This window comes from Paroedura picta, chromosome 7 (genome assembly GCF_049243985.1).
Source record: "Paroedura picta isolate Pp20150507F chromosome 7, Ppicta_v3.0, whole genome shotgun sequence".
In the NCBI taxonomy this organism is placed as follows: Eukaryota; Metazoa; Chordata; class Lepidosauria; order Squamata; family Gekkonidae; genus Paroedura; species Paroedura picta.
Window position 1 is genome coordinate 103,540,789 of NC_135375.1, and position 19,848 is coordinate 103,560,636.

General features: G+C 47.8%; 1 protein-coding gene across 1 annotated transcript in view; it reads right to left on the reverse strand.

Annotated features, from left to right (window-relative positions):
• EPHA1 (EPH receptor A1) overlaps positions 1–19,848 on the reverse strand; it is a 124,700-nt gene that overhangs the window by 28,274 nt on the left and 76,578 nt on the right. Inside the window, exons 5-6 of the mRNA XM_077345864.1 lie at positions 3,181–3,336; positions 1,696–2,031 (exon numbers count right to left, since the gene is read on the reverse strand). Of these exons, the coding sequence (XP_077201979.1) occupies positions 1,696–2,031; positions 3,181–3,336 (492 nt within the window). The remainder of the gene's footprint in view (positions 1–1,695; positions 2,032–3,180; positions 3,337–19,848) is intronic.

Sequence of the window (19,848 nt, forward strand, 5' to 3'; positions counted from 1 at the left end):
ATATTTTTGCATGTAGCAATTATTATTGCATGTAGCAATTATTCTCCTAAGGGAATGGCGGTATAATAATAATAATAATAATAATAATAATAATAATAATAATAATAATAATAATAATAATAATAATAATAATAAGGTCCTTCTCCTAAATACATGCATAAATACAGCTCCATATGTCTATCTGTATTGATGTATATGTATTGCATCCTCTATTTCCGGGCTAGGAATTTTACATCTTTTCCCCCGATCTCCCAATTATACCCAAACCGGGACCAATGAGGTGGTGTTTTGATTGTTGAGTTTATGGTTGAGCTGCATGCATAGTTTTATTCCTTATTTTATAATTGTATTCCGGTTTACAGGTTTTAATGTAAACTCCTACACTGTTAGCCATCCTGAGACTTGAGGGATGGGATACAGATTAAAGAATGAATGAATGAAATATGTGCCATGGGGGGGGGCAGTATGGAGAGGGAGTTGTTTCGGAGAGTAACTGGGGAAGTCCAAATTTTGCAGAAAATTATTATTATTATTATTATTATCATCATCATCATCATTATATTATTATTATTATTATTATTATTATTATTATTATTTAGATTTCTAGCCCGCCACTCCCAATGGCTCGTGGCGAGTTACAACCTTTTAAACCTTAAAATGTGTGTGTATGTGTGTGTTTGTGAGCCTTCCCAAATGAAACAAAGCAATATCTGCAAGATTTTTTAAAAAACCCAAATACAATAACTGAGATCTCATGAGGCAATGTTGCAAGATCTTCGGGGCTATTTTGGGTTGCTAGGCAACTTCAAGCAACATCGCTGAAGCTCTCCTGCCCCAGTTAGAGTCAACCAATATGGGGAAAGGCCGAGAGCCAGCGTGGGGTCGTGGTTAAGGGCGGTGGCTTCTCATCTGGAGAGCTGGGTTCGATTCCCCCACTCCTCCTCTCCATGCAGCCAGCCCTCTCAAAGCTCCCCCCTGAGCCCCACCTGCCTCATAGTGTGCCTGTTGTGGGGGTGAGGAAGGATAGACGATTGTAAGCCACTTTGGGACTCCTTTGGGTACCCCCTAAAAAGCGGGGTACAAAAACCCAGCTCTTAGGTCTTCAAATAGGTAGCCATGCGGGAAGGAGACAAGGATGCACTAAAATGGGGAGGTGCCTGCAGGGGGCACTAGAGGGAGAAGAAAAGCGGATACGGTGTGGGGGGAGGGACAAATGAAATCTCTGCATGTTATTGTTGGTCTCCCATTGAATAACAGTAATCATTGTTTGCTGTCAAGCTGCAATCCTCTTGACATGCCTCACCTAAATCCCCGCTCCCCATGACAGCTACATGCTCAGGATATATCCTATGGCAGGGGTAGTCAACCTGTGGTCCTCCAGATGTCCATGAACTACAATTCCCATGAGCCCCTGCCAGCAAATGCTGGCAGGGGCTCATGGGAATTGTAGTCCATGGACATCTGGAGGACCACAGGTTGACTACCCCTCCCCTATGGGATCTGTTCACCTGTCCACTGGGACATCCCCTGGTCTTCCAAATCAATGCCCCTCTATCTTCAAGTGTCAGATGACTTCCCTTCAAGAGGCCGAAAGGAGAGAACTGTCAGTGCAAAGCCACAGAGTCCTCGGATACAACCTCCATCGGCTGCTTGGGCTGCTCTCCTCTCTCTCCCTGGCTCTTCCCAACAACTCACCTGCGTGCTCCACGGAGACCCGGACGGCCGAGCTGGTGCTGCTGTGCGAAGTGGGGCTGAGCGCCGACACCCCGTTATGAGCTTGAACGGTGAAGGTGTAATTGTTGTAAGCCTCCAGGCCATCCACAATCACGGACGGGGTGGTCAGGCCCGATGCCCCGGGGGAAAAAGCCACGCCGCTCTCGCAGGGTTGGCACAACAGGTGCCTGCAGTTTTCGCAAGCGACGCTGTAGGAGAGGTCCTTGCGGCCGCCTGGGTCGCTGGGCGGCTTCCACGCGAGGGAGAGCTGGCTCCCCAGAAGAGTGTAGCTGAGGTTGCGCGGGGCAGAAGGGGGGCCTGCAAAAGGAAAGGAGAGCGGGAACCTGGGAGTGATGTCCTGCCTCTCTAGGAATTGCTGGAAGCTCTACGGCAGGGGCAGTCAAACTGCGGCCCTCCAGATGTCCATGGACTACAATTCCCATGAGCCCCTGCCAGCAAATGCTGGCAGGGGCTCATGGGAATTGTAGTCCATGGACATCTGGAGGGCCGCAGTTTGACTGCCCCTGCTCTACGGTTTCCCCCAGAAGTGCCAATCCTTGTGGAATCTCCAATCGCAAAAAAATAGGAACTGCCCAGGCTATTCCAAATCAATAATGGATCTTTTTGGTTCTTTCTTTTATAATGATTCAAAACTTTATCAATCATCCAAAATCACAACACAGATATCACAACCAAAACAAGTTCCTAGGTAAATTATATCCCGTTTTCCCAAACTTCCTCAGTGAATGTGATCCTTCATAACATTTACACTGCTCATTAGTTATCACTTGGGCTCTCTGCTCATCATACTTTTGGGTCCTAATTTGCTGGTCTAGTTTGCTGGTCTCATCGATCCCACTGCTGCCCGGAGTAGAAGGGAATGAGGAGCCTCTCCATCATTTTATCTTCACAACAACCTTGCGTGGTTGTCTAGATTGGGCCAAAGTCACCCCGGGGGTTTCCATGGCAGAGCAGGAAATCAAACCTGGGTCTTCCTAGGAATACCTGTCCCCAGGTGGGACCAGGGGATCCTCTAAAATTAGAGCTGACTAAAGAGATTAGAGAGCCTCTTGTGGTGCAGAGTGGTAAGGCAGCAGACCTGCAGTATGAAAGCTGTGCCCATGAGTCTGGGAGTTCGAGCCCAGCAGCCGGCTCAAAGTTGACTCAGCCTTCCATCCTTCCGAGGTCGGTAAAATGAGTACCCAGCTTGCTGGTGGGTAAACGGTAATGACTGGGGAAGGCACTGGCAAACCACCCCGTATTGAGTCTGCCATGAAAACGCTGGAGGGCGTCACCCCAAGGGTCAGACATGACCCGGTGCTTGCACAGGGGATACCTTTACCTTTACTTTTAAAGAGATTAGTTCCCACGGAAAAAATGGCTGCTTTGAGAGGTGGACATTACAGATATCATACTCCAGTGGTTTGCTTTCGTGGCTCCCCCTTCTCCCCTTGCACTGAGACTTACGTGTGCAAGCAGCCATTTGGTCCTCATTGGGTGCCCGAAAGAAGTCATTGAGGCAGGGGCAGGCGGTGGCGCCAAAAGAACTGGAGGCGCTGTTAAGAGGACATTTCAGGCACTGATCCATCTCTGGTGAGTGACGGAAGAATCCTGGCTGGCAAGCTGTGGAGAGGTTCAGAAAAGAGACCGTGAGTGAGCGTGCATCGCGGTCGCATCAGAGGCTAAGGTACGCTGTGCTGTTCTAGACTCAAAACCGCTACATCTCTTCTTCTTATCTTTTCCACGATGATTTGGGTTGGCAAATGAAGCACATGCTGAAGAGCAAAACCTTCAAAGCAGCTCTGAGTTAAGCTAGGAGTAGCAGTTGTTATAACAGTTTTGTAAGTCTCTGTTATAACTTGGGTTTAAAAAGAGAAAATTTAGGACTTTGTGGTCCTTTTCGCTTAACTACATTTATTCGATTAAGTTTACAGTGGTTGACTGGATGGTGTACAAGTTTATATCCCAGGTAGAGGTTCATATTCTTCAATAATCATTCTAATAATTCTAATAATAATTCTAATAATAATTCTAATGTTTTGTTTTTGTTTTAGACTCTCTGTTAAGAGACTGTTTCTCTAAATTGAAGTTTCCTGTTGAAAACATGGAGTATGTATCCATGACATTAATCAATTGTATTTTTGTTAGGCATGGATTCATTTTTTTTGAACAATCACTAATTGTACCTTTATATATTTTCTAAGAATTCATGTCCCTTGAAAAAGGCACACAGTGAAAGGCGTTGGGATTTGTTTAATATTCTGGATATTAAAGAACCACTGAAGTTTGAATCCTTAGACGTCTGTTTATTATATTGTGACATTTGATACACCGCACTGGTATCCCAGGGCCTTATTACTTGCTCAGTTCTGAGTTGAGACCTGCTGGAACCCCCAAACACTGTTCTCCACAAACTCTACCACCAACTTTCCAAGGGGTTTTCAAGCTAGAGTTGACAATCCTACTGCAAATTGACATTTCACGTAAGTGCTTGTGCCTGTTGGTTGTGCTCTAGTTCAGGGGTAGTCAACCTGTGGTCCTCCAGATGTTCATGGACTACAATTCCCATGAGCCCCTGCCAGCAAACGCTGGCAGGGGCTCATGGGAATTGCAGTCCATGAACATCTGGAGGACAACAGGTTGACTACCCCTGCTCTAGTTCACAGATGTTCTACATGATAGGCAAAAGAAAAAAATCTATTGGCTAGTGGGGTGACTTTAAAAGTGATACAAGGGGCAAAGCTTTGCATTTTTTTTTCTTTTTGGGGGTGGGGATCTTTCCTTGTAGTGGAGGAGTTTCCTTGTCTGTTTAGAAGGTTTGGATTCTCAGGGCAAAAGGTGTAACAGCATAGACAGGAAATGAACACAGTTGCGATTTCTTACAAAAATGCTGGAGGGGAAGAAGTCAATTCCCTGCCTTGCTCTTTGCCCTAGCAAAACTGGAATAAATCCCACAAAATGATAAATACAGTGTAAATTATGCCAATGGAATCTCATCACAGACTATTTATTTGTTTATTTTAAACCCCCTTTATGTCCTCTCTCCACCCAAGCAGAGTCTTCAAGCCAGCATGTGCAAAAACATCAAAATATCTCAGCAATTTACTAACATTCCAAATGATAAAATCATCCAAAAAAAACACATCAGAAAAACACACCAGAACTAGGGTGGGGGGCCAGCATGGTGTAGGGGTTAAGAGCGGAGGATTCAAATCTGGAAAGCCAGGTTTTACTCCTCACTCCTCCACTACATGCAGCCAGCTGGATGACCTTGGGCCACTCAGTTCTATGAGAGCTCTCTCAAGCCCACCTGGTTCTTCAGATTAGAGGCTGCTGCTCTTAACCACTACACCACACTGGGAGGTGGAATCTTTCTTTGTGATGGCCTGGTGGTAAAGAAAAAGATTGCAACCTTCTGATTTATCGTACAGTTATTAGAAATTGACTCTACTTCTGCATATTGGTTTGACTGTTTTGACTCTTGGTTCTTATCAAGAGAGCAGTAGCTTTTCCATGAGTTGGAAGAGGGAATGTTTTGAACAGGGTCAAGCTGGTCTTATCTTGTGTGCCAAGGCCAGAAGGCATGAGTAAGCTATTACAATATTTAAACCTTGGGGGCTGGGAATGATGCCAGTCCCTGTCAGCAGTTCCTGGAAGGCTGGTGAAAGGGCTGTAGGGTGTTCCCAGGAGGTGGAGTGGGGAGGTAGAGAGCCCAGGCTATTGGCTCATCCTGCAAGGGGCATCATCTTTCCCAGCCTCCAAGGAAAGGGTATTTAACACACTGTAATCCTTTTGTTCTCTGCGCATATTTGGGGACTCCCTTGTGTCTATATTTATTCTGCAGTAAAAAATATAAAAAGGTTTTTCTCTTAGTGTGATTAATTGGGGCTGGGCAAAAGAATCCTAATTAGGCTATCATTTGGGATTGTCCCGATCATGCTGAGGGGACCGGCCTGATTCTCTCTTGTAAAACTGGATTAGCCAATGCGAGATTAAGGTTTGGAAACTGGGAATTATCATGTCTGGTGTTACTCACCAGAGATCAGGAAAGAAACATCACCAGTCCAGAGAGGCCAATTACTGGGCACGCCAATCATGGGGCAATTCAGTCTGCGGTTTGAGGAAATCAATAACGCCCGTCTCCTCTCGGGGCAATTTTAGGTCACTTTCATTGTAGATGTCACTGGCATAGGCCAATACGCCCTGTCCTTTCCCTGTCCTTTCTCTCCCCTTCCACAGGAAAAGAAAAAAGGGATATATCTATATCTATATCTATATCTATATCTATATCTATATCTATATCTATATCTATATCTATATCTATATCTATATCTATATCTATATCTATATCTATATCTATATCTATAATGACAATTTTGCAGAATTAGGCAATTTTATCTCATCAGCATCCTACACAGAGATCAAAAACTCATCTTGTCACAGAATGTGGGTTATGCATCTATCTTTCTTTCTTCTTCCCATCAAAGAGTACAAAAATGACTAGCGTGTATTCAAGAGACATTTTAATTCTCTCATGACGCTTTTCATCTGGGAAAACTGCAACGCGGAGGCATGAATAAGAAGCCCCCCACGCCACCTTTTTCTTTTTTTTTACTAATAACTAACAAAATGCCTGCTGAAAGCAAAAAAAGATATGGAAGGCACCTGACATTCTCTCTCTCTCTCTCTCTCTCCCCCCCCCTCTCTCTTTGTTTGTAGAGGATGACAATTTTCAGAAATTTCAGAGTTGACTTGGGTTGCCAGCACCTGACTGGGAAATCCAGAAGATTTGGGTGTGGAGGTTGAGACGGGTGAGGTTTGAGGAGGGGAAGGATTTCAGGGGGCTTCAATGCCTCCCCTGCTAGAGTCTACCTTCCAAAGTGGCCATTTTCTCCAGGGGAACAGATCTCTGTCACCTGGAGATCAATTGTAAGAGCAGGAGAAGTCGGCAACCCTAGTGAATTGCTGCTATTTATCACCCATTTCAAGGCTGCAACACAGAGAGGCAGCTGAATAATTGAATGATTGAATAGCATGAATGGAATGAGCAAATAAATAACATTTGCCACAGCTCGATAGCTAGAGCAGAGGTGCCTGAAACTCAACCCCTCCAAGATGGAGGTCCTGTGGCTGGGGAGGAAGGGATTAGGTCAAGAAGTGCAGCTGCCCATCCTGGCTGGGGTGCAACTTAACATCTCACCCATGGCCAGGAATTTGGGTGTGATGCCTCCCTATCGATGGAGGCCCAGGCCACTAAAGTAGCCTGCTTGGCAGTTTCCCACCTTTGTCAGGCACAGCTACTAGCACCCTACCTGTCCTCAGATCACCTGGCCACAGTGATCCATGTAACGGTCACCTCCAGGATTGATTTTTCCAACACGCTCTATGCAGGCCTTCCCTTATCCTTGACTCAGAAATTGCAGCTGGTACAGAACACAGCTGCTACGGTCCTCACAGAAAGATCTTGGAGGGCCCATATCCAGCCAGTGCTGAGGCAGCTGAGTTGGTTACTGGTTGCGGCCCAGATCAAGTTAAAGGGTTTTGTATTAACTTCTAAGGCCATTCGTGGTCTGGGCCCCACGTACCTATGGGACCACCTATTTCCTTATGCCCTCCGCAGAGCCCTTTGTTCTGCAGCTTCAAACTTGTTGGTGATCCCTGGCCCTTGGGAAGCACGCTTGGCCTCAACCCAGATCAGGGCCTTTTTGGTCCTGGCCCCGACCTGGTGGAATGAACTCCTGGGAATGCTGAGGGCTCTGGCAGAGCTTTCTCAGTTCCACACGGCCTGCAAGACGGAGCTCTTCTGCCAGGTCTTTGGTTGAGGGCAGTTAAGATGTGGGTCCCCCTCCAAAGGCACTAAAACTACTGCCCACCCCCCTTCCAACTGTTCCCCGAGGCACAAAGTTATTGGCAGTTCGTCAAGCAGGGGAGGGAAGGAAATTTTTCCTCAGGGGAGGGATAATTATTGATTTATGGGGAGTTTTATGGTGTGGTTTTTATTTTTTATTTTTTTTACCCCCCACAAACTGGCTTGCCAAGCAGTGGCAGGTTATAAATTAGACAGACAGACAGATAACAACAAACAGTGCTAATAATAATAATTAATGTTATAATAATCAATGTTATAAAAACCAATGACGGATCCCTGCTCTGCTGTGGAAGTTTGCTGGATGGCCTTGGGCTGATCACAGATTTGCAGCCTAACCCACTTCACAGGGTTGTTGTGAGGATAACATGGGGGAATGGAGAATAGTGTAAGCTACCCTGGGTCAGGTTGGCTCAGCCTTCCATCCTTCCGAGGTTGGTAAAATGAGTACCCAGCTTGCTGGGGAGTAAACGGTAATGACTGGGGAAGGCACTGGCAAACCACCCCGCATGGAGTCTGCCATGAAAACGCTGGAGGGCGTCACCCCAAGGGTCAGACATGACCCAGTGCTTGCACAGGGGATACCTTTACCTTTACCCTTGGTCATCGTTCAGGGAAAAGGTGAGGTATAAAGTGAGTGTGCATACCACTATACAGATGAGTAGCTGTGGGAGCCTGTCTGTGGCAGCAGAAAAGAACAAGAGTCCAGTTGTCCCTCAAGGACTATTAAAATGTGTAGCAGGGAAGAACTTCCATGAGTCTCTACTTACCCTGCCACAAATTGTGTGTATTAAAGTGCTACCAGGCTCTTGCTGTTTTTTACTTGCATATACACACACCAGAGAAAGAAGCATGTAGCTCTCCTTTTCTAGATTTACCAGCTTCCAGGTGGGGTGGGAGGTCTAAAGATCTCATGGACTTACAGGTGAATTCCAGATGCAAGATCCATCCCCTCTGGAGCTGATTTAGAGGATGGAATCTACGGCATGATACCCCGTTGAGGCTTTGCTTCCAAACCTCCAGGAATGTCCCAACTTTAGACCTGGCCATCCAGTTTGTGTGAACGTGACTTCACAAAGAAATACAAAACACAAACCAATGGGTTTGCAGGGGAGCAGATATACTGGAGGTGTCACAGGAGCGGTAATTTTCCTGCAATCAAAGTGGTGGTGGTGGGAATGCCGACAAGACACAGATTTTGTCTGGAGACCTTGAATGGTTTACCCAAGGCAGGAGGTGTTCATAGATGGATTTGCCATTGCCTGTCTCCGAGTCAGGACCTTGGCGTTCCCCTCCGAATACCAGCCAGGGCCGACCTGTCTTCATTTCCAAGATCTCACAAGATCAGGCTAATCAAGGTGACATTTTTGCCCCCTTCTGATCACCTTTCTAGCCCTTGCTCCCCCGGGAGGACGGTCGCACAACTTTGGAAACTGGGCCAACAACTAGAAACTGTCAGAAAGGTGGGGAGGAGATATTTACCACAGCTAAATATGGATGCTCATTTCCTCGAAAATCAGGTTCCTAACTTAAGGCACCTATTAAAACCGGCACCCCGAAACCTTGGGTATAAACCAGTCCTCTCCGTTCCCCACCCCAATTTTTTTTTCCAGCAGCTTCCCCAGACCTGCCCGTATCTCAGCCTCTTTTATGGTAATTTGCCCCATAATTTTCACATGCATCGGAGCGAGGAGTCCCTGTGCCAGACAGAACGAGTTCTTGCTTCCGCAGACACACGAACTGGGTGGGAATCGGCTGCGTGGGTGGCTATCAAGGGAGGGAAGGAGAACAGGCCAGGAAGGTCTTGGCACGCCAGGCACCACGTTCCTGCTAAGTCTGGAACCAAAAAACCCTCCAACTGGTAGTAGTTAGGACCTACAAAGGTTGAATGCCTGTATTGTTGTTAAAATTATATTACTTTTATTGTGCACATATTAAAAAACAACAACTATAGGAATTAAAAACACATGTCCAGCCCATAAGGGCCAAAACGCATCGGTCTTTTGTTTGCATAGAGCAGGGGTAGTCAAACTGCGGCCCTCCAGATGTCCATGGACTACAATTCCCAGAAGCCCCTGCCAGCGAATGCTGGCAGGGGCTTCTGGGAATTGTAGTCCATGGACATCTGGAGGGCCGCAGTTTGACTACCCCTGGCATAGAGCATAGCATACTGGGCTAGATATAAGTTTGTAATTCCTATAGTCTTTAAAAAAATTGGGCACAAAAGTAATATAATTTTAACAACAATACAGACATTCAACCTTTGTATGTCCTAACTATTATCAGTTGGGTTTTTTTGGTTCCAGTTCTAGCCCCCTCCCCACAACTTTTGGGAGAGCCAGCTTGGTTTAGAGGTTAGAACTGTGGACTTCTAATCTGGGGAAGCCAAGGTTAATTCCATGCTCCCCAACATGCAACCAGCTGGGTGACCTTGGGCTCATCACAGCACTGATAAAACTGTTCTGACGAGCAGAAATATCAGGGCTCTCTCACCCTCATCTCCCTCACAGGGTGTCTGTTGTGGGGAGAGGAAAGGGAAGGCGACTGTAAGACACTTTGAAACTCCTTTGGGTAGAGAAAAGCGGCATATAAGAACCAACTCTTCTTCTTCTTCAGTAATTTCAGGGCTCTCTCAGCCTCACCTCCCTCACAGGGTGTCTGTTGTGGGGAGAGGAAAGGGAAGGTGAATGTAAGCCGCTTTGGGACTCCTTCGGGTAGAGAAAAGCGGCATATAAGAACCAGCTCTTCTTTTTTTCTTGCGTTATGTCACCAGCGGGAGGGGAGGGGGTGGCCACATTTAGAATAACACATATAATACGGATTCAGGTGGGTCGCCATGTCGGTCTGTAGCAGCAGAACACAGTTTGAGTCCAGCAACACTTTTAAGCCAACGAAGTTTAATTCTGGGTAGAAGCTTTCATGAGCAAGCCCACTTCTTCAGTTGCATTACCTTATAATTTAAATGCAACTTAGTTGGTCTTAAAGGTGCCCCTGGACTGAAACTTTGTTCTACATGTAATATCTGACAGCAGGTGGCAGCACTCACTGCAGGAAAAGAAAAAAAAACTTTCATTAACTCCTTTATATCCCCTGAGTATATAATCTATTATCATTTGACAATCCTTCTTCCTATAAACCTGTCACTGCTGCTATTTCTAAATGGAAGAAGGTTGGGTTTAAATTTTGCCTTTTACTGCCCGAAGGAGTCGCAAAGCAGTTGACAATCACCTTCTTTTCCTTTCCCCATAAGAGACACCCAGTGAGTGCTCCTATAGGAGTGCTCTGTGAGAGCAGCTTTAAAGGACTGTGACTAGGCCATACGCCATATATCAGTGAGGTCCCTGTCCTTGGCAGGCTCCATCCACAAATCTTTAGGAGTTTCTCCATGCCCTACTGGTGGTCGGAGGGGACCTGGCTATCTGAGCTAAACAGTTAGATTTGGATCAAGCAGCATCTAGAGCAGGGGTGGCCAAACTGTGGCTCTGCAGATGTCTATAGACTACAATTCCCATGAGTCCCTGCCAGCAGCATGCTAGCAGGGACTCATGGGAATTGTAGCCCATGGGCCTCTAGAGAGCCACAGTTCGGCATGATGCTGGCCAGGAATCATGGGAATTGTAGTCCATGGACATCTGGAGAGCCAGTTTGGCCACCCCTGATCTAGAGACTAGCAGGAGTTTTAGGATATAAGGTTACAAGAATCAAAGAGGATGAAGATGCTGACAGTCGGGCGGCAAAATGTAGGTCAACACAATATGTTCTTAGATTGGTGATACACCTTAAACAGCTAAACTGGTGAGTTAACTTTTGATGTCAATATTACGCTTGTAGATACACAACTGAATTATTTGTTGCATGTCTTGATACCAGTCTCACTTCTTTTTTATTCAAGATATAAAAATTAAGAGATTCAACTTTAAGGTGTATCACCAAGAGTAAAAGATGGTAAGTAAGTACTACTAGATATTTTGTTAAAAGATTTTCTCATATATTTATGTTGGTTTGAATTTATGTTACACTAGCCTCAAAGCCCGTTCCTAAGAACGGGCCTTGAAAGGGTCCCCTCCCCTGGCCCTTGGCCAGGCAGCTTAAGGTGGCTTTGGGCCGCAGCTTGCAGCCAGATCAAGTGGGGCAGGTGGGGGCTGGGCAGCTCATTAGCAGGGCCAGGACAGAGCTCCTTAGCAGGCAGTCAGCAGGCCGGGAGGCCCTCGTTAGCAAGCCTCCACCATAACCCACGTTTGCCCAGGGCCCTCTCCTCTTACCTACTGCTAGCTCGAGGCACTGAGGTGTCTGAGAGCAAAGAGGCTAGAGTCCAGGGACGGAGGGCGGGAGCTGCAGGGCCAATTAGGGCAAAGCTGGCTGCACCCTGATTGGCCCTTTTCTAACTTGGACAGCTGGACACGTCCCACCCCCTAGACTGTTTCATAAATATATAGAGGAACAACAATAGATAAGGATATGTATATTTCATTTTATAGCCATCTCCCAGCCGCTACATACATTTATGCTGCCACCTTGTACGTGTTTCATATTTGTATTTTATATAGTTTTATTACTGTTTTGTGGTGATTTTATGGATACAGTTGTACACTGCCATGAGCCAGTTTCCGGGAGTGGTGGTATAAAAATACAACAATAAACAAACAAACAAATAAACAAAACTAACCGGCCCACGTTCTGACATAATGTGAGAATAAAGAATATTGTGTTGATCCACATTTTGTCAGAATTTTCCTCTTCTATGCTGCAGGAAGGCACTGGGGAAGGCACTGGCAAACCACCCCGTATTGAGTCTGCCAAGAAAACACTGGAGGGCGTCACCCCAAGGGTCAGACATGACTCGGTGCTTGCACAGGGGATACCTTTACCTTTACCTTTATGCTGCAGTACCTGGCAGCTGGCAATCCTGGCTGTATATCTGGGATCTTATAAGGGCCAACACAGACCTTAAATTAAGGAATAAAACCATTTTTCAACTGACGTATACTAACTTGCCCACATTTGTGCATCGTTCAAAATTAAAAATTATGTCTCCCTCCCCCATTATTACTGTAACGCCACTCCAACGGATAATGAGAAAGGGCTGTTCTTAACTGAGGTAATAAAACAGAAACTTGATATTGCTCCTTCAGAAAAACAGAAAAGAAGAAGAAGAAGAAGAGTTGATTCTTATATGCCGCTTTTCTCTACCTGAAGGAGTTTGAAAGTGGCTTGCAATCGCCTTCCCTTTCCTCTCCCCACAACAGACACCCTGTGAGGCAGGTGAGGCTGAGAGAGCCCTGACATTACTGAAAAAGAGTTGGTTCTTATATGCCGCTTTTCTCTGCCCGAAGGAGTCTCAAAGCGGCTTCCAATTGCCTTCCCTTTCCTCTCCCCACAACGGACACCCTGTGAGGTGGGTGAGGCTGAGAGAGGCCTGATATCACTGCTCGGTCAGAACAGCTTTATCAGGGCTGTGGCCAGCCCAAGGTCACCCAGATGGCTGCATGTGGGGGAGTGGGGAATGAAACCCGGCTCCCCAGATTAGAAATCCATGCTCCTAAGCACTATACCAAGCCGGCTCTCTTCCAAGCTGACGCCCAGGAAGAAAAGTTTGCCTCCTCTTTTAGTGAGAAGTTTCCTAGCCTAACCTCATGTGTCACAGGTGAAGTATTCTGGGAGGACAGAGACACATTCAGTCAGGCAAGCTCTCCACCCGTAGCTACAGGCCTGATGCAAATGAACCCTCCTGAGATATTCCAACACATCATGTAGACTGAAGACACACTGAAGACGCCAGAACATGCCACACAAGTTGGTATCAACAGCTGCCAGGAACAACCTCTGGTATGGCTCTGCTAACAAAGGTCCTGGATTCCGGGACGGGTCCTTCATGGAACCCAGGGGGTAATTATTACTGATTAAAAGATGGCTTATCTTTCTTAATTAAGAACAGACAGCTCAATTTCCTTGCGGGAAGACATCAGTGGCTGGGTTACGTGTCAACGTTCGGCCAATTTACCCTCAGGAGAGGAACACCTTGGATTAAATAAGCTGCCAGGACCTGGTCACACGTTAGACAAGTGAACAATCCAGGTTTGCGACGACCGGTACTCTCAGGTTGCCAGATCTAGGTTGGGAAATACCTGGAGGCTTTGGGGGTGGAGCCAGGAGTGGGCGGGATTTGGGGCAGGGAGGGACCTCAGTGGAGTAGAATGATGTGGAATTCCTCCAAAGCAGCCATTTTCTCCGGAGGAACTGATCTCTTTAGTCTAGTGTTAAGATGTCATTCCAGGGGATCCCCAGATCCCACCTGGAGACAAGCATCTCTATGTATCCTGGGGGGCAAGCTGCAATCTCAAGCCCCAATGCAATGGACAAAACTGTTCTGAATTCCCGGTTTAATGTTTCCTGCTTATGCCAGAAAGCAAAAAATTAACATCAATGTGAGCTGAGACCTCTTCACAGTCACAGTAGACACAATCTGTAATAATCTTTCACAAGAGGTATGAGTCATCTGACCAAGCTGCCATGTCTCTGAATAGCCAATAGATATGGGGGTAGAGCTCTAGGATGGGAAATACCTGATGATTTTGGGGGTAGAGACCTAAGAGGGTGGGGTTTGTGTAAAGGTGAGACTTCAATATGGTACAATACCACACAGCAGGGATGGCCAGACTGTGTTTCCCCAGATGTCTGTGGACTACAATTCCCATGAGCCCCTGCCTGCATGCGCGGGGAGGGGCTCTTGGGAATTGTAGTCCACGGACATCTAGAGAGAACCAGTCTAGCCATCCCTGCCATACGTGCACTGGCAGGGGCTCATGGGAATTGTAGTCCACGGACATCTGGAGAGACAGTCTGGCCATCCCTGCCATACATGCTCTGGCAGGGGCTCATGGGAATTGTAGTCCACAGACATCTGAAGAGATACAGTCTGGCCATCCCTGCCATACAGTCCAGCATCCAAAGAGGCCATTTTCTCCAGGCGAACTGAAATCGCAGAACATATCCCACTACTCCCTGGAGGTTGGCATCCCTAGGGGCTGAATCTCGTGCAGTGCTGTCCTCAGTCCTGAAGTAGACTGCATAGAATTGACAACTCCAAGCTGGGAAATTTTTGATGATTGGGGGTGGGGGAGCCTGGGGCAGGTGGAGGAGTCTGGGGAGGGGAAAACCTCTGCTCTAGATTTCCCCCTCTGAAGCTGGCCCTTTCATCAGGGGAACAGATCTCTGTAGCCTGGTGATCCTGTCGTAATCCCAGGAGATCGCTGAGCTCCACCTAGAATAGGGTTATCATCTATGGGTTGGGAAATACCTGAAGATTTTTTTGGGGGGGGGGACTTCAGTGGGGTATAATTCCACTGGGATAACCACCCACTTTTCAAGGGGAACGAATCTTTATTGACTGGAAATCAGCTGAAGGTTGGGAACACTCACCTTCAGATAGTAACCTCACCGGCTGAGGGAAAGGTGGCTGCACGGGTGGGGAAATCGGGAGGCAGCAGGTCATCCCTCCCTGCTGTGGGGGAGGCAGACTGCGGCACCAGCTCACCCACGTCACCCAGCAATTATCTTTAACGAGGCCTGGATGTGCTCATTAAACAGTTGGGAGGCTCAGGTGCCTCCATCTTAGGTGGCAGGAGACAGCACCCCGTTAGAACGGAGAAGCTGGCCCTTCTGCAGGAACAAGGCTTGCCAGCTCTGGGCTGGGAATTGCCTGGAGACTTTGGGGGGTGGAGCCGGGAGTGGGCAAGATTTAGGGTGGGGCAGGATGTCAGTGGAGCATAATGCTATAGATTTCACCCTTTAAAGCAGCCATTTTCTCCAGAGGAACTGATTTCCGTCATCTAGAGCAGGGGTAGTCAACCTGTGGTCCTCCAGATGTCCATAGACTACAATTCCCATGAGCCCCTGCCAGCAAACGCTGGCAGGGGCTCGTGGGAATTGTAGTCCATGGACATCTGGAGGACCACAGGTTGACTACCCCTGCTCTAGAGTTGAGCTATGATTCATACTCTGGTTTTTCTTCAGATTGTGTAAATACTTTGCCATTGGCTAGTGACCAGGGCCCATTCCTCACACTGGATAATGCACTTTCAATGTGCTTTGGCAGCTGGATTGTCCTGTGCAGAACAGGAAAACTTACTTCGAAAGTGCATTGAAAGTGCATTATCCAAAGTGGGCCCAGCTAGAATTCCAGAGGATCTTGAGGTCCCACCTGGGGAGTGGCATCCCCGTCCAGAACACAAGACCAAAATTCAGTCCACCCAGTACTAAACCCAAAGAAAGAGCCAATCAGTGTTCATCACTGAACTGCAACAAAGCTGTCTCCTGCGGTTCTTCCCTGGACTGAAAGAAAAGTCACAGCTCGACCTTCATCTATTCTACATCACACAGAGCAAAAGGAGAGGAGTTGATTAAATAAATTTATAACCCGATTTTCCTACAGCATGGAACTTATACGGAATATTCAGGCACTTTGGAATCCAACTTCACTTGGACGGCTTCTGCACTAGCGATATTGTTTGGACCTGCATTTTTATATGTATCAACTTTTTTGTCCATTTCCGTGCTAAATTGGTGTCTTCAGGTTCAGTCCCGTATTGCCCACTCAATAGCCCCACACCAAAGGAGTCCCCAGAAAACCAGATTTCATCTTTTCAAATGCGGCCTAATTGGGTATAATTCAGGGCTGCCCAATGCGGAAATGCGTGCAATCAGGTTTCCCCCCTGCATCCATCATTTTGAGTTGTTTAGGAATGCCCCTTCCTCTCCATCCTGCCTCCCCATCTCCCTCCCTCTGTTCTGAAAAATCTTTTTTAAAAGAGTGTGTGTGATGGTATTACAACACTGTTTCTAAGTTTAAACAAAAAGCAGTCCTGCAGAGCAGAGTTATCTGTTCCACATAATATATTTCTGGTAAGGCCTAGGAGGAGGAGCTGGTCTCACGGCTTAAGTGCTGATCAGCGCTTAACACCCACAGGGTGGCTATCCTGATCCCAAGGGCCTCCTCCTCCAACCGACTGGCCTGTCTGTCCAGCGACCAGCCAATCGCCTTCCGTCTCCCACTCCTGACCACCCCTCCTTCTTCCACTTCCCTCTAAGGCTCAGAGGCTGCAGATCCCTGCTGCGTGAGAGCTGCCCCTGCCCATGAGTTCCCTGCTCAGGGCCTCCAGCCTGCAGCCTTTCCAGGTCCTGGGGGGTGGGAGAGGCAATCCACAGAGTTCTTCCATCCTCCCCCCCCCCCAATCTAGCGCTCATTGCATTACTGAATGCAACGGGGTTGGCCCCTAGTAATGTTCTAATGTTCTAACCCAGGGTTAAAAAAAAAATTACTTTCAGGACCCTTTAGGGGGAGGGGGAGGCAATCAAGGGTGCAGAATAGTGGGATTAAGGGGCACAACAAAAATCAAGGTGCAAGCAGGCACCATTTGGCAAAAAATGCATCTTTGAAAAGGGGAAGGGAGCAAAGCATGATGGGAGGCTGCCTCCACCAGACAGAAAGCATTTTGCAAATTTCAGCATGGGAAATAAGGGGAGGAAAGTCAAAATGAGGAAAGGCTAAAGTTGACTTGTGGCATTCAAACGCAATCCAAAGCGAGGCCGAACAAGGTATATGTCTCCTAGTGCAGAAGTGGTCTTACTTTGGCAAGATTTCTCTATTAACTTTTTCAGCCAGTGGCACCTTTGGAATTCTAACACCGCATGGGGGCGGGGCCACAAAATGGCTGCCATAGGAGGTACCAATATGGTCGTTGGAGCTTACTCTCAATCACATAGGGAAGACCCTTGTGCTGTGGCAGCAGCTGCTGTCAAAACAACATTTGAAAAGTATCTGCCCACCCAATCAAATCTCCAGTGGCCAGTCAGAAGCCCTGCTCTCAGATTGCCAACATCCAGGTGGCACTTGGGCATCCCCTGGTTTTACAGCTCCTCTCCAGGCAATGGAGATCAGTTCAATAGAGAAAATGGCTGCTTTGAAGGGCAGACTTCCTAGCATTATGTTCCACTGAGGTCCAACCCTGCCCCAAATCCCACCTACTCCCAGCTCCACCGACAACATCTCCAGGGATTCTCCAACCCAGAGCTGGCCAGCCTAGTTCTCCTGGAGAAGATGGCTGCTTCGGAGAGTGGACTCCATAGCATTATGTTCCACTGAGGTTTCTCCCCACCCCAAATCCCATTCGCTCCTGGCTCCACCCTCAAAGTCTCCAGGTATTTTCCAACCCAGAGCTAGCAACACTATCATGCTCAGGTGAAGACCGACCCACCCACTACTAAAAACACTTGGCAGGTACTAGAAAAGGTGAGCACCACCACAGCGCCACAGGCACCCTCTGGGGATTCCTCCTCTGTCATAACCTTTCAGACCACCTTTGACTGGGCTCAGGGTTCAGCACACCGAGAACCTCAACATCTGCTTCTTCTTCCCTGAAGGCCAAGGGTATAACTCAATGTCAGCAGAGTTTAAGAATCCCTAAACCCAAATGTTAAGGGAGGGGTAGTCAGTGGCCCTCCAGATGTCCACGGACTACAATTCCCATGAGCCCCATGGGAATTGTAGTCCATGGACATCTGGAAGGCTGCAGTTTGACTACCCCTGTATTAACGCCTTATGTTATAAGCATCCCAGGTCTAATATGGGGTGTTTATAAGACACAGCCTTGCTATCATAACTGGAGACCTTTTTATGATTTTTTTCCTCCTCCATTTTTCTTGTTTAAAGTCAACGTGATGAAGAGTTCTGGAGACCTGGGGCGCTTGGGCCCCGTTTGCCATTGCGTGGTGGCTGTTCTTTCTGGCTCCGTCATCTTCTTGGGAGCCCTATTCGTGATCCCTCTGGGAATGGACCCCACCCTGGTTTGGGAACATAGGTGTATCTCTGGCTCTCTCCCAACGCTGGGTGGATCCGACAAAAGGTCTTGGATCTGCCCCTGCTCTTGGAGGCACTCTTGGCTCCGTTGCCAAACCAAGGCACCCGGGACGGGGAGATAAGTACAGGTACGGCTGCCAAATCTGCTTCGTTTTTATTGTGAGTCCTTCGGAGATGGGAAGCTTCTCGATCGCCCGGGAAGGCAAGACTCCTTGATGACTTAAGACAACACCTCTGGTGAAGAACTGGAAACGGGCAGATGTGACAAATTGCACAAGAGGTTGAAGTGGCGGGAGAGGAGGACGGAGTGGCGGGCGAGGAGGATGGTTGGGAATGGGCTGGAGATTTTGGGGGTGGGGTGGAGCCTGAGGAAAGCAGGGTTTGGGGAGGAGCTTCAGCAGGGTTCAACACTAAGGAGTCCACCCTCCAAACCTGCCATTCTCTGCAGGGGAACTGATCTCTGGGAGTTGAAGACCAGTAGTCAGAGCAGATCTCCAGGCCTGAATTAGATACTGGCAAGCCTACGGTGAAGCCAGGGGAGGGAGGGGATCAGCAAGGTATAATGCCATAGAGCAAGGGTGGCCAAACTGTGGCTCTGCAGATGTCCATGGACTACAATTCCCATGAGCCCCAAGAGCTCATGGGAATTGTAGTCCATGGACATCTGGAGAGCCACAGTTTGGCTGCTCATGCCATTGGGTCCACCTTCCAAAGCAGCCATTTATTTCCCAGGGAAACTGATCTCTATCGCCTGGTGATCAAGTTCCGACTCTGGAAGATCTCCAGGCCATACCTGGAGGTTGGCAACCCTGGAGGAGGAAGGACCATTCTGAATGAGATAAGAACAATAAGAGGTTCAAATCCGCACTCATGCCTAGAGATGCCATCTCTGTGTTTGGGAATCCCCAGTGATTTTTTTGGGGGGAGGTGACCTCAGAGGGAGGGGTCTGTGGGGGGAAGGGGCTTCCTCAGGATAAAATCCCATACAGTCCAATTTCCAGAGCAGGCATTCCTTCCAGGGTCACTGATCTCAGGAGCATGGAGATAGGGATGCCAGTCCCCAGGTGGGACCTGAGGACCCTCCTGGAATTACAGCTCATCTCCAGGCAACAGAGATCAGTTCCCCTGGAGAAAAGGGCTGACTTGGAGGGAGGGGGACTCCCAAGCAACAGACACCATTGACGTCCCTCCCTGCCCCAAATCCCGCCCACTCCTGGCTCCAGCCCCAAAGTCTCCAGGCATTTCCTAACCCAGGGCTGGCAATCTACCTGGAGATCACCTATAATTCTGGGAAATCTCCCACCTGTGCCATGGAAAATTCCTGTGTGGCTCTCAGGCTAACCTACCTAGCAAGGTATGTTGTAAGGATAGACTAGAGCAGGGGTAGTCAACCTGTGGTCCTCCAGATGTTCAT